The following is a 12,622-nucleotide window of genomic DNA, read 5'->3' on the forward strand; positions in this document are numbered from 1 at the left end:
CTTGGCTTGCAGACCTTCCAAACAATCCCCAGCCCTACCCTGCTGTGAGCTATGGCTGCTCCAGAGAGACAAGGGCTCCTGTTCTCACTCCCCAGCTCCTAGTGCAAGAACCCCTTAGGTCTCGGTTCCCGTGGCCTCCTTCCCGTGGCCCCACCCCACCCAGGTATATTCCAATGCTTAGAGCAGGCCATTCAGACAAGGGCTTCCTGGGTTGTGTGCTTGGCCTTGCTCCTGACCCTCAGGCAATTAAGGTCCCAGCTCCGTGCCTCAGTTTCCCCAGCGCTGACATGGGGGATAATATTGACCTATCCCCCCAAGACAGCATGAAGCCCAATGATTATTTCAGAGGCTGTACAGATCGACCCTCTCTAGTCCAGCAACATCGGTGGTCCGGCGTGATTTTAATTAGCCGGCTGTCCGCTTAGCATGGGGGTGGCCGAGTTTCCCGCGGTCCCATAAAGTTTGTTTACAGCCCCCAGTCCTGGCTCTCAGGGCATGTCGACACTGGGGAGTTATTTTGAAATAACAATGCCTGCTTGTGACGAGGAATCAGCTTATTTCAAAATAGTTATTGTGGGAGTTGTTATTTCGAAATAACCTTGTCGGGCAGACGTAGCCTCAGTGTTCTGTGCTGTTATTTAGCTCTTATGTACCCAACATGGCTTCGAAGAGCCCAGTGAGCAGTGGAAGTGCTGGAAATGCTGCTAGACAATATTGACCTCCCGGGGTTTGGCAAATTCTCTGGTTCGTCACCTCTCAGGTCCCGAGGGGGCCAGACTAGAGAGGTTCAAGCTGTAGCTGCAAAATGCGGCAGCTGTTTGTTAGACGCACAGAGCCGTGCTAAGACCATGGAGCCCGCCCTGCGGCTCTGGGCAGGACGCCAGGCTCAGGGTGCCCCAGGCACGGCCAGCCAAGCGGAACACAGTGTGCCGGGCCTTCGCCCACGTGTCTGCACAGTGAGACAATCCACTCTTTACCCTGTGCACAAGTGGCATCTGAGAAAGGTGGAAAGGGCCGTCCGGCACCGGAACCGGGCTAAGGACCTGGAGCGTGCCAATGGGCACGATGCCCTCAGCTGCCGTGGCCACGGGGAAGCAATGGCTGCCCAGCCAGGCCCAGGCATGTCTTTGGTTGGAACCGGGGCCATTAGGTGAAAGAGGGGCCCTATTGTCGGAGGTGGCGGGGATCAGTGCTTTTTTTGTAAAAAAAACCCCCCAAAATGCCGGTACTCCAGGGGAAAAGCTGTTGAGCTCTGACTGGAGGTGCCAGTACAGCGTCTGAGGTGCCGGTACCGGGCAGAGCCGTCACAAAAAAAACACGGCGGGAACCATTTCGGGGTCAGCCGGGGGGAGAGGGGAATAGTTCTGAGCTGCCACCTTGCGGCAGGAAGTAGATGGAGTGGGGGGAGCAGAGAGGGGCCTTCCCCTCTGCTAGGGCAGCGGAGGCCACGGGGTGAGAGGAAGGCTGACTCCAGGACTGGGGCCAAAGAGGCCAGGCACTCGCATTCCAGCCCGCAGGGCCAGCACTGGGGGGCTCCCTTTGGGGACTATTGGGGGGATACCGTGGGGCGTGATGGGGCAGCAGGCTCCCTGGGGGTAGTTTCATCGTCAGCACCTTTATTTAGGGGTCCTGAGCCCCACAGGCAGAGCTCGGAGGAGGGGTTGCGCCCCCCCAGTCACACTGGTTGCGTCTCGGGCTGGCCTCCCCTCACGGCTGGAAGCACTCCACGGGGTCGTTGGAGTCGGGGAGGACGTTGCAGTTGATGGGCCAGAGGAGGCTGAGGAGGCTGAGGGCCTGCCGGCAGCGCTGCTCCGCCACGAGGCACACGGCCCGGCAGGGCTGCAGGACGCCCCCGTCCGGCGTGCACTTGGGCACGAAGAGGCTGCAGATGAGCAGACGCAGGTGCTGGTAGCAGGAGAGCCCCATCAGGGTCTGGGCGGAGAGAGGGAGGCCGTGAGCCGCATGGGGCCGGGCGTGGGGGCCCTGTGGTCAAGGCCCTGTTTCTGGGTGCACGGCCCCCCGGGATGTGAGCGGCAGGACGACTATCCCATAAGCTTAGCGGATGGTCGAGTGGTGACTCGACTAGTCGCTCCCTGCCTTTGCTGCCTCTTAGAGAGAAGCAGCAAGGGTGGGGGGAGCAGGAGCTGGTGCTGGGGGAGCCGGCTTAAAAGCTGGTTCCCCCCAGCACCGTCTCCGCGGGGGTCGGGGAGGCAGAGGCGCGCGGGGGAACGGCGCAAGCGGGGACAGTCCTCCCGGCTCCCGCCCGTTCCCACGGCTGCAGCTCTGCTTTCCAAGCGGAGCCGGGGCTCTGGTACGTCCCAAAGGCTGACGCGGCCGCAGGGAGCGCGGGGCCCGCTGGCGACTGCTTGAGTTCCCCTGTGGCGCTTCTGCCTTGGAAACGCAGCAAGAGCCCCTCCGCTCTTCTGCCTTTTCAAGGTAGCGAGAGCCGCCGGCCGCTCTTCCTCCATTGAAACGCCTGCGCCGGGGGCCCCCTTCGCGACTAGACGATGGACATTCCATCGACTACTCGATTCGCGGATTCATCGAAATGTAACCTCCCTACTCGGAGCCCCACGGCGCCGGCCCCCTATGTCCTCACCTTCCAGCCACAGCAAATCCTCCGCCCTCGTGGGAAGCAGGTAGAAGAGGCAGGAAAGGCAATGCCTTCCCACACGGCCTGGCTAGCCCGCCCCCGCCCCCGCTCCACCCCAAGCCCCCTTTCAGGAGGCTCCCCCAGTCTTGTGCCCCACCAAAGCTGGGGGTGTGCTGCCTGCCCTCCCTGTGTTCCCGGGGCTGGGGAAGGATGGGGCCATGTGCCTCCCACTGAGTGATCTGCCCCTACAGCATGTGGGGGGGGTTGGCTCCCATGGGGGCCCTAGGCAGAAGGGAGGGTCTTCCCCAGCCCAAGCTTTACCACCCCCCACGTCCACCCTGCCTGCTCGCTTCCCCCAGGAGTTTCCCTTCCCGCTCAGCTGACCCCCCCGGCCGCCTGGGCAGCACAGTCTCCCCACGGCCCCGGTGCTGGGCTCGCCTTGTAGTCTTGGAGCATGGTAGCAGCGCCCTGCTGGTCCGGGATGGTCAGCCAGATGTTGGGGAAGGAGGTGGCGGTGTAGTTGAGGCCCAAACACATCTCCACTTGGATCGGCTGGCAGGAGGACGCTGGGGGGGAGGGCGGGGGGAGGAGGAGGAAGGCAGGTGATGTGATTGGCAGCTCTGAGCTGGGGGGATACACAGGCTAGGACCCTGCTGAAACGGGGTGTCCAGACAGGGACGCTGTTTGCAAGGTCCATGGGCTCCAAACCTGGACCCCAGCCCATTCAGAGTTGATGGGCACATCGGTGCATATGGACAGATGTTTCCCGGGAGCAGGGCTGAGACCCACCAAACTCCTTCCACGTGTGACCTGCACCAGCTGGGGAGGGGGTGTTGGAAAAGGCTCCTCCCACCCATCGGGCCAGCGTCGATCGTCGCAGGTGCCTGGCTGAGCTAGGGGCCGTCACTCACCGACGGAGGGGGGCGAGAACCCAGGGCAGTTGACTTCATCGCTCCCGTCTGGGCAGTCGTGCCAGCCGTCACACACCGACTCCAGCGCCTGGCACTCCCCCGTTCCGCAGGAGAACTCCAAGGAGCTGCACGTTTCTGGGCAGAGGAGCGAGAGAGATGTTGGGACCCGCAGGTAGTCGCCCACGTACGGCCATGGGGCGACGGTCACTGCTCGGAGATGGGCAACCCCGCTGCCCAGCTGCAGAGAGCCCGGGGCAGCAAGGAGGGTGCGTTTCAGAGCGGGACCTACTTTCCGTGGCGTTGCGGGCACGGAAGGTGGCAAAGAACCCGTCGTCTGCCACGCCCTCGTCTGCCACGAACAGGACGGTCATGACGTGCCGGGAGGAGGTCAGGACGGGTGGCAGCTGGGAGCCGCAGAACCTGTCGGGAGAGGAAATGTGATTGATGGCCAGGGGGCTGAGCAGGGGAGAGAGACAGGAAGGAAAAAGGTGGTTCGGGGGGGGGAGGGGAAAATAAGAGAGAAGTAGAGATGGAGACGGGGATGGACGGTGTGTGGGAAGCTGTGGCCGGCCCGTTCCAAATGCCTCCAGATGTGTATGCCTCCCTCCCATGTGCAGGCCATCTTCCTGCATTGTTCAGACTAGTGGCTAGCCCTGTTGCCTAGTGGGCAGAGTACTGGGCCGGCACTTGGCAGCCCTGGGGCGCTTTCGCAGCTGTGCCACCAGCCTGCCTTGGGCAAGTCACTTATCCCCATTTCACACAGAGGATGCAGGCGGACCAGAGGCTGGGTCTGGCAGGGGAAGGGCCTGGCTCTCTCCAGTGCTGGCAAGGGAGGCATTCAGTCGGGGCAGAGAGAGGTGCCTCTTCCCCCCTGCCCCAGGAGGGGGCTTTGCAAGCTGCCCTGCTCAGGGAGTCCTGCACTCCCCATTCCGTCAGTCTCCTAGGCCCAGATGTGGCTGCTGGGCGCCGGGTGCTTGTACCTGCCCAGGAGGCTGGGGGGGTCCGTGCCGGCGCTGTCGTGCACCTCCACAAAGTCGAAGGTGCAGTCCTCCTGCCACTCCAGGCTGAAGTTGTGGAACTGCAGGTCGATCACGTGGCCCCCCGGCACGGAGATCTGCCAGAGACACAGCTGGCAGAGAGCAATGCCCGTGAGCCTGCGCCAGACACCCCTGCTCCAGCCTGGCTGGGCAACTGCCAGCAGGGGGCAGGCCGGCGGGGACGGCATGGGAATGACTTCGTGATATTTTGAATGAGTCGTGTGCGTGCCTCAGTTTCCCCCAGGTGTGGCTGACACCTCGCTGCCCGGAGCCCTGTGCCCATGGAGAGGCCCAGAAGACAACGGCTGCTCCAGTCCCATGGACATTTGGCAGGAGGGTCCCTTTCCCTCCAGGGGTGTGAACAAGGACAAAGGACCGAGCAGCGGCTGGGTGGGGTGGGCTAGTGGGGGCTACTGGAAATGGGGGGGTCACGCCTGGGCTGGGGCTCCCAAGGGGGCCCCGCGCTGCCGGGGCGCACGCATCTCCTGCAGCTAGGCGTGGCAGCGGCAGCTCCCGGTGGGAAGCAGGGGGGCTGCTGGCTCCGAGGTTCGGTCCCAGCCAGTGGAAAAGCCCAGGGGCGAACCCCAAAGTGCGTGTGCCCCCGTCAGGGCTCCTAGGGACCGTTCCCGAGTCGGGCGACCTGAGCTGGGGCAGAGCCATTAGCCCCCTGCCCCCCATCTTGGTGGGAGACAGGACTTCCCGGTGCTCTGGCGTTTCAGACAGGATGGGGGGGCATCCCTCTGCGGCCGGGACAGCGCAGGGTCCCTCACCGCCCCCCGGACCCCTCACCCCGGACCCATTGCACCTCCCCCATCCTGGTTCTTTCTGGTGCCAACAGCTGCATGGGGGAAGGTGTCCTCTGTGCCAGCCGGCCACACGACGCCCCCCCCCCCCGGCTCCGCCCGCCCCCGGCTCCGCCCGCCCTCACCTGCCGGTGTGGGTACCGCTGGGGGTGGCGTGGGGTGGAGAACTGCCCCTCTATGCCGGTCAGCGACCCGCCGCATTCTGCAAGGAGAGCGACGCCGTGGGGCCAGCTCTGCCCCCAGCCCTGTGACCCGGGGGCTCGCCCCACACTGTCTGACCCAGCCCCGGCTTCCCAGCGCTCCCCTCCAGCCCCCGGGCAAAACCCCGGAGGGATTTGCACTGAGCCGGCTAGAGGGCCCCCACCTCACCCCACCGCCCCCCCCATGCCCTTCTCTTCCCACGGCTCTGCCCACGCCCCTCAGCCCTGACCTGCGGCAGCCCCTGCTTTTCCAGTCCCGGGTCTCACTTGCCAGTGCCAGCCTGGCCTCCCACCCTCCTGCCCCGCCAGCCTCGCCCCGAGCCCCCCTTGCGACTCCAGTCCAGGCCCCCGCCCAGCTCCGCTGCTGTCTCCTCAGCTCCGCTGGCCCAGGCCCAGTCCCCCCACGGCCCAGCCCCCGTGTCTCCAAGCCGAGGGAGGGGGGGGGCTGCCCGGCTGCCCCTACCCTGGTGCCTCAGGCTGCAGTTGGCTTCGTCGCTCCGGTCGGCGCAGTCGTGGAAGCCGTTGCAGACCAGCCCCAGGAGGAGGCAGAGCCCCTGGTCGCAGAAGAACTCGTCCCAGGCACAGCTCTCTAGGACAGACCGGTGGACCGGGAAGACATGCGGGGACCGGCGGCGGGGCGAGGGCAGCGGCACCAGGCAGTAGCCTCCTGCCCCAGGCCTGGGCCCCCTCGCCTGTGGGTCCACACGTTTGAAGGCCAGAAGGGACCCCACCCTCCCTGTAGGACAGAGCCCCCCCCACACTGGGACCCCTCCCTCTCCAGGCCAAGCACCCCAGACCCTGTGCTATTTGCAGCCCCTTTCGTGCAGGCTGAGTCAGTGACCCCCGGGGGCAGGGCGTGGGGTGGTCCTGCAGCCGAGGGCCCCACGCCCTGGGCGGAGAAGCGGGGGAGGGGGTCCGCGGGGGGCACTCACTGTTGCTGGGCGCGATGGCGCGGTAGCGGGCGCTGAACCCCAGGGCCCCCACGCTGTTGTCCGAGACAAAGGTGACGCGCAGCCGGTTGGAGTTGGTGTTGATCGTCGGGGGCGCCACGTCCCCGCAAAACCTGCCGCGAGCAGCAAGTGTGGGCAGCCGGCACCCCCTGCCCCCGAGAGCCTGGCAGGTGGGGCAGGGCGCAGAGGCAGGCGTTTGCCCAGTCACCCCCCAGCTCTGCCAGCGCCCCTCAGCCCGGACCCACAGCCACCCTGTGCCCCCAGCTCTGCCAGTGTCCCTCAGCCCTGACCCACAACCACCCTGTGCCCCTAGTTCTGCCAGTGCCCCTCAGCCCGGACCCACAGCCACCCTGTGCCCCCAGCTCTGCCAGTGCCCCTCGGCCCTGACCCACAGCCACCCTGTGCACCCAGCTCTGCCGGTGCCCCTCGGCCCTGACCCACAGCCACCCTGTGCCCCCAGCTCTGCCGGTGCCCCTCAGCCCTGACCCACAGCCACCCTGTGCCCCCAGCTCTGCCAGTGCCCCTCGGCCCTGACCCACAGCCACCCTGTGCCCCCAGCTCTGCCGGTGCCCCTCAGCCCTGACCCACAGCCACCCTGTGCCCCCAGCTCTGCCAGTGCCCCTCAGCCTGGACCCACAGCCACCCTGTGCCCCCAGCTCTGCCGGTGCCCCTCAGCCTGGACCCACAGCCACCCTGTGCTCCCAGCTCTGCCGGTGCCCCACAGCCCTGACCCACAGCCACCCTGTGCCCCCAGCTCTGCCGGTGACCCTCAGCCCGGACCCATAGCCACCCTGTGCCCCCAGCTCTGCTGGTGCCCCTCAGCCCTGACCCACAGCCACCCTGTGCCCCCAGCTCTGCCGGTGCCCCTCAGCCTGGACCCACAGCCACCCTGTGCCCCCAGCTCTGCCGGTGCCCCTCAGCCCGGACCCACAGCCACCCTGTGCCCCCAGCTCTGCCGGTGACCCTCAGCCCGGACCCACAGCCACCCTGTGCCCCCAGCTCTGCTGGTGCCCCTCAGCCCTGACCCACAGCCACCCTGTGCCCCCAGCTCTGCCGGTGCCCCTCAGCCCTGACCCACAACCACCCTGTGCCCCCAGCTCTGCCGGTGCCCCTCGGCCCTGACCCATAGCCACCCTGTGCCCCCAGCTCTGCCGGTGCCCCTCGGCCCTGACCCACAGGCACCCTGTGCCCCCAGCTCTGCCGGTGCCCCTCGGCCCTGACCCACAGCCACCCTGTGCCCCCAGCTCTGCCGGTGCCCCTCAGCCCTGACCCACAACCCCCCGCACTGGGCGGCTGTGCTGGCGTGTGCAAACCCCACACTGGCGAGGACGGGGTTAAGCTCTGGGCCCAGGTGGAGGCCCCGCCCCCAAGCCTGCCCCAGCTGGGGGAGGCTTTAAAAGGGCGGGGAGGGGCTGGGGCAGGTGGCCAGGGCTGCACAGCTGGAAGGTGGAAATGTGAGCCTTGCTCCCTGGGGGGAGGGGGGCTGCTTAGCACCCTAAGGTGCAGAGCCAAGGGGGGGCTGGGCTGGGCCCACCAGCCAGCCGCCAGATGGGCCCACGAGAGCAGCTTCCCTTGGGAGCGAGCCCCGCTGGGGGAAGCCCTGAGTCTGGAAGATTTCTCGGTGCCGGGTGTGTCTGGGGGGGCTGAGCCACAGGCCCCCCTGGCAGGACTGTCACAGCCCAGGGGGACGTGCTGGGGGGGGGCATCCCCCTGCCCTGCTGTGCCACCGCCCCTCCCCTGCCCGTCTGCAGCCCCTTCGGAGCCGGGCCTGGCCCAAGCAAGGGGGGTCCCTACCTGGATGTCCCTCCCCAAGGGGAGCCGCCGGCCGCCCCCTGCTCCTCATACAGCTCCACCCGGTCAAAGAGGCACCAGCGGGTGCCCTCCACCCTGAGCGACTCCACCTTCAGCTGGATGGCCAGCCCCTCCGCCACCTGGATGCGCCAGATGCACAGGGTGTTGGGCGGGTAGGGGGCGGGGTACCCGGGGGAGCTGAAGGAGCCCTCGGGGCCTTGCAGGGTCCCCCCACAGGCTGCACGGGGAGACAAGACACACGGGAGAGGGAGGGTTACGGTGGGTGGCGCCAAATGGGGTTCCCTCCCCACATCACCCACATGCCCCCAGCCCAGGAGAGAGGGGGAGCTGCGGGGTGGGGGCCCCTCTCTGTGCCCCCAGCCCAGGAGAGAGGGGGAGCTGCGGGGTGGGGGCCCCTCCCTGTGCCCCCAGGCCAGGAGAGAGGGGGAGCTGTGGGGTGGGGGCCCCTCTCTGTGCCCCCAGCCCAGGAGAGAGGGGGAGCTGTGGGGTGGGAGCCCCTCCCTGTGCCCCCAGGCCAGGAGAGAGGGGGAGCTGTGGGGTGGGGGCCCCTCTCCGTGCCCCCAGCCCAGGAGAGCGGGGGAGATGTGGGGCGGGGGTCCTTCTCTCTGTGCCCCCAACCCAGGAGAGCGGGGGAGCTGTGGGGTGGGGGCCCCTCCCTGTGCCCCCAGCCCAGGAGAGCGGGGGAGCTGCGGGGTGGGTGGGGGGTTCAGTGCTTAGCCTAGTCAGACAGCAGTGGGGGAGCCCTGTACCCTTAGCTGCTCTCTCCACTGGGGTTACCTGGGGCTAGTCGGGGAGGTGAGGATGGGGGGGGGGGCTGTGCTCTCCCCGGTACAGGGTGTCTGCTGAGGGGCTGATGCTCAGGAGGGCTGGAGGCCCCAGGCACTCACCGGGCTCTGGGGTGGTGGCTGGGGGGGGCGCGGTGGCCGTGCCGGTGGTGGCGTGCTGGCGGTGGGCGGGTGCTGAGGCGGAGGAGGGTCCGGCCGGGCGCGGGGGCTGCAGCTCTGCTTCCACCAGGGGGGAGAACCAAAAGCAGGGGGTCAGGCGCCGGAAGGGGGGGGTGTCTGGGCAGGGCGCTGGGACTCCCATGCAAGGAGCGGACACTTGGGGCGCGTCCCAGGCTGCGGCTGCCCCCTCTGCTCAGCACCCCAGACCTCTCCCACCCACCCACCCTCCACCTGGTGGGGGGCAGGGGGCTTGGGAGCCTTTTCCCAGCTTCAGTGGATTTCAGGCTGCGGGTGGCTGCTGCTGGCATGGGGCCAGAGTCTTGCTGGGGTAGCCGGAGCTAGCGCCCGCTTCGGTCCCCCGCCCCTCACTGCCCTGGTGTCACGTTACTGGAATTTGAGGGAAGCAGCCGGATCGTGGCTGCACCCATAGGTGGGGGTGCTGGCCCCAACAATGATACAGAAGGGAGCCATGTGGGGTATTGAATGGGAGCTTGTTGTTTGCTGATCCTGTGTACGCTATTTATGTGAGTGTAGAATGTCTGTGTGTGTAGATAGGAATCTATAATCTGTGTGGAAGCTGAATATTTCTCCGAATGTGGTTGAGCATTGCTATGGACAGGCTGATTAGTGAAGCCCTGTGGAACAATGGCACTTGATGGCCCAAGGACACACCTAAAGCAGGAGGGCGGAGACCTAAGAGCTGCCAGCAGAGAGAGGCTGAGGACCAGGTGACCGGCTGAGACCAGAAGAGGCCAGGAAGGGGGTATAAAGAGGCCATGTGGTCGATGCCATTTTGGTTCTCAGCTCAGCACTTCATCCCAGAGGCAGCAGTGCAGGGATCGAAGAGCCCGGAAGACCTGTGAACCCATCCTGGTCGCAGGATGTGCAACAAGACCTTTTAAACCAGCAGCTGCAACATCTCTGCTAGAGCCTGCATCGAGGACTGGGAGATTCGGTGCATGTAACTTACTATTCTTTAACAACCTTACTCTCATGCTTTTCTTTCTTATGTTAATAAACCTTTAGTTGTTAGATGCTAAAGGATTGGCCCAGCGTGATTTGTGGGTAAGATCCAGAGGGTAAATTGACCAGGGATCTGTGGCTGGTTTCTTGGAACCGGACAGAACCTGTTCGGGGTAGGTGGGATTGGGTGCTAGGACCCCCCACCTGTGTATGAGGCCCGGGGCCATCTGGGGCACGGATATTGCTGGGGTGTCGGAGGGGTTTTGCTCGGGAGGCTTCAGGCAGGCAGCTGAAGCGCTCGGTGGGACTGGTTTGTGGCCTGTTTGGAGAGGTCGCCAGTCTGGGGGCTGTAAGGAGCCCCGGATTTGAGCAATTCGCCCAGAGCGGACGCCCTCAGCTGCGCCCAGACCCGGCCCGGTCCGTCACACCTGGTCCTGGGGCTTTTCTGGCGTGGAGCTGGGTCGTGCTGCCCCCCTCCCCCACGCCCGGCTGCCCCCCTCCCCCACGCCCGGCTGCCCACCTCCCCCACGCCCGGCTGCCCCTGCCCGGTACTCACGGGAGAAGATGATCCCCAGCAGCAAGGCGAAGAGCAGCAGGAGCAGGGCGCTCAGCAGCCCGGCACACAGCCAGGAGAACTTGCAGTCTGGCCTGTGGTGCCCGCCCACCCTGCTCCAGAGCGGCTGGCCTGCGGGGAGAGCTGTGAGCGCAGCGAGGGGTCACCGGGGAGTGTGGCTGGGGCCCCTCCTTCCTAGAGCCCTGGGGGGGAAGTCTGGGGCACCCAGCACCTTGGAGGACCTGGGGAGGGGACCCCGTGGGGTACACGGGGCTCTGGGTACCAGCCCAGGAGCCCTGCAGCTAAGGGAGCTGTGCCTTGGGACGCTCCGTCTCCTGGCCCTGCAGCCGCGGTGTTGGGCAGGACTGAGGGGTCACCGGAACCCAGAGTGCAGCTGGAGAGCTGCTACAGGGCACAGAGCCAGCTCCGTGGGGTGCATAGGGGACGGGGTGCCCCAGCTTGAGGGCATGGGTCTGATCGTGGTGGCCCCCTGCCACCCAGTCCCGTGTGCCACTAATGAAGCATGACCCCTTTGGGGAGCACGCCGGGGCCTGCTAGGCCCATCACCCCCCGGCAGAGGGGGGTCCCTGGCCTCCCCCTCCAGCCCTGCCTGCTCAGCAGGGCGAACGGATGCTACGGCCCCGGGAAGGCTGGTACCGAGGCCGTCCCAGGAGGATCCAGCGCTGCTCCCATTCTCCCCCTCCGCCTGGTGCAGGCCGGGGGGTGCGCAGCCGGCCCCCTCGCTCTCCGGCTCGAAGATGGGATTGCAAAACTCCGTCTGCAAGACAAAGAGCGGGGGGCCCCAGCCATACTCCCCGGTGACTGGGGTGGGAGCATGGGGCAGGAGTGCGAGGGGGGGGGCTGCAGGGAGGTGGCTGTGCATTGCCCGGGCACTGGGAAGGGGAGCTCGGCCAGGGGGGAGGCTGCAGTGTTGGAGGGGGCCAGCCCTGGGAAGAGTAGCACGTGGCAGGGAGGGCTCTGGGCTGGGGAGGTGAAGCAGGAGGGGGAGAGGGGGGTGTCCATCCCCACACAAAGCAGAGCAGGTGAATTCCTCCTGGGCTGCCCAGCAAGCGAGCCGGGCCCCCCGGAATGGCAGACAGCGTTCAGGCACAAAGCGGAGGGGCTGTGTGGAGCCCTGGAGCTGGGGCAGGAGGGGCGGCAGCTTCAGGGCCCTCAGGGAGTTGGGGCAGCACGCTGGGGGGGGTGCGAAGGCATCAAGAGTGAGGGGGCCTGGGGCAGTGGGCAGGCCTGGCTCCCTTTCCTGCTGCTGGGAGACGGGCCCAGGGCCTGGCCTTGGAGCGGAGTCCCAGGAGCCCTGGAGAGCGAGGGGGGATGCAGGGAAGCAGATGCGGGACCTGTGAGGAGCGAGGCCCTAGGGAGGTGCCCCTCTGGTGAGGGGATCCCAGGATGGGGGCAGCACCAGGCATGGGGGATCCCAGGATGGGGGCACTGCATGGCAGAGAGGGCTCAGTGGTGGGGGGGCGGGGAAGCACGTGGGGGGCTCAGGGCGTGGGAGGTGACTCTCGGGGGGCAGGGAGGGGACCCCAGCCATGGGAGCTCCGGGCCAAAGGGGTTTGCTGCCAAGACCCCATGCAGCCCCCTCCCCCAGGGGTCCGCTCATCGTCCGTACCTTGCTCTGCTCCAGCCTCTCCGGGCGCAGCGTGATTTCAGTGAAGTCCTTCATCGCTGGGGGCGATGCCTGGCAGGGTCTGGCTAGAATTGCTCCCCTGCTGCCTCCCCCGCCCTCTGGACCTGGTGGGCCCCGGCTCCCTCCCATGGCCCCCTCACGGGCATGGCAGCTCCTGGTCACCGGGGCAGACTTGGTCCTTCCCCAGCAAGGTCCGTGCTGCTCTCCT

General features: G+C 66.7%; 1 protein-coding gene across 2 annotated transcripts; it reads right to left on the minus strand.

Annotated features, from left to right (window-relative positions):
• Positions 1–1,597: 1,597 nt before the first annotated feature.
• MFRP (membrane frizzled-related protein) lies at positions 1,598–12,622 on the minus strand. Of its 2 annotated transcripts, XM_075909516.2 has the most exons (13): positions 12,397–12,558; positions 11,424–11,544; positions 10,770–10,910; positions 9,194–9,307; positions 8,289–8,523; positions 6,477–6,607; positions 6,008–6,133; positions 5,470–5,546; positions 4,485–4,633; positions 3,794–3,924; positions 3,505–3,639; positions 3,032–3,159; positions 1,601–1,932 (listed from the first exon to the last, which is right to left on the minus strand). In XM_075909516.2, exons 1-13 carry the CDS (start codon positions 12,541–12,543, stop codon positions 1,708–1,710), a joined length of 1,860 nt encoding a protein of 619 aa, XP_075765631.2. In that variant the 5' UTR covers positions 12,544–12,558; the 3' UTR covers positions 1,601–1,707. The 2 variants fall into 2 exon arrangements, with proteins under 2 accessions (XP_075765635.2, XP_075765631.2); XM_075909520.2 differs by lacking the exon at positions 6,008–6,133 and having other exon boundaries at positions 1,598–1,932; positions 12,397–12,622.

The sequence above is a fragment of the Pelodiscus sinensis genome, chromosome 25 (assembly GCF_052426305.1).
Source record: "Pelodiscus sinensis isolate ZL-2025 chromosome 25, ASM5242630v1, whole genome shotgun sequence".
NCBI lineage: Eukaryota > Metazoa > Chordata > Testudines > Trionychidae > Pelodiscus > Pelodiscus sinensis.

What these genes read in the sequence shown, in the direction of transcription:
- MFRP (XM_075909516.2), bottom strand. Translation starts at nt 12,543, where the DNA reads ATGGGAGGGAGCCGGGGCCCACCAGGTCCAGAGGGCGGGGGAGGCAGC. An exon ending in CCTTGGGGAGGGACATCCAG is followed by an intron (nt 6,608 to 8,288) that starts GTAGGGACCCCC and finishes TGCTCGCGGCAG; the next exon opens with GTTTTGCGGGGACGTGGCGC. An exon ending in CTGCAGCCTGAGGCACCAGG is followed by an intron (nt 5,547 to 6,007) that starts GTAGGGGCAGCC and finishes CTCTCCTTGCAG; the next exon opens with AATGCGGCGGGTCGCTGACC.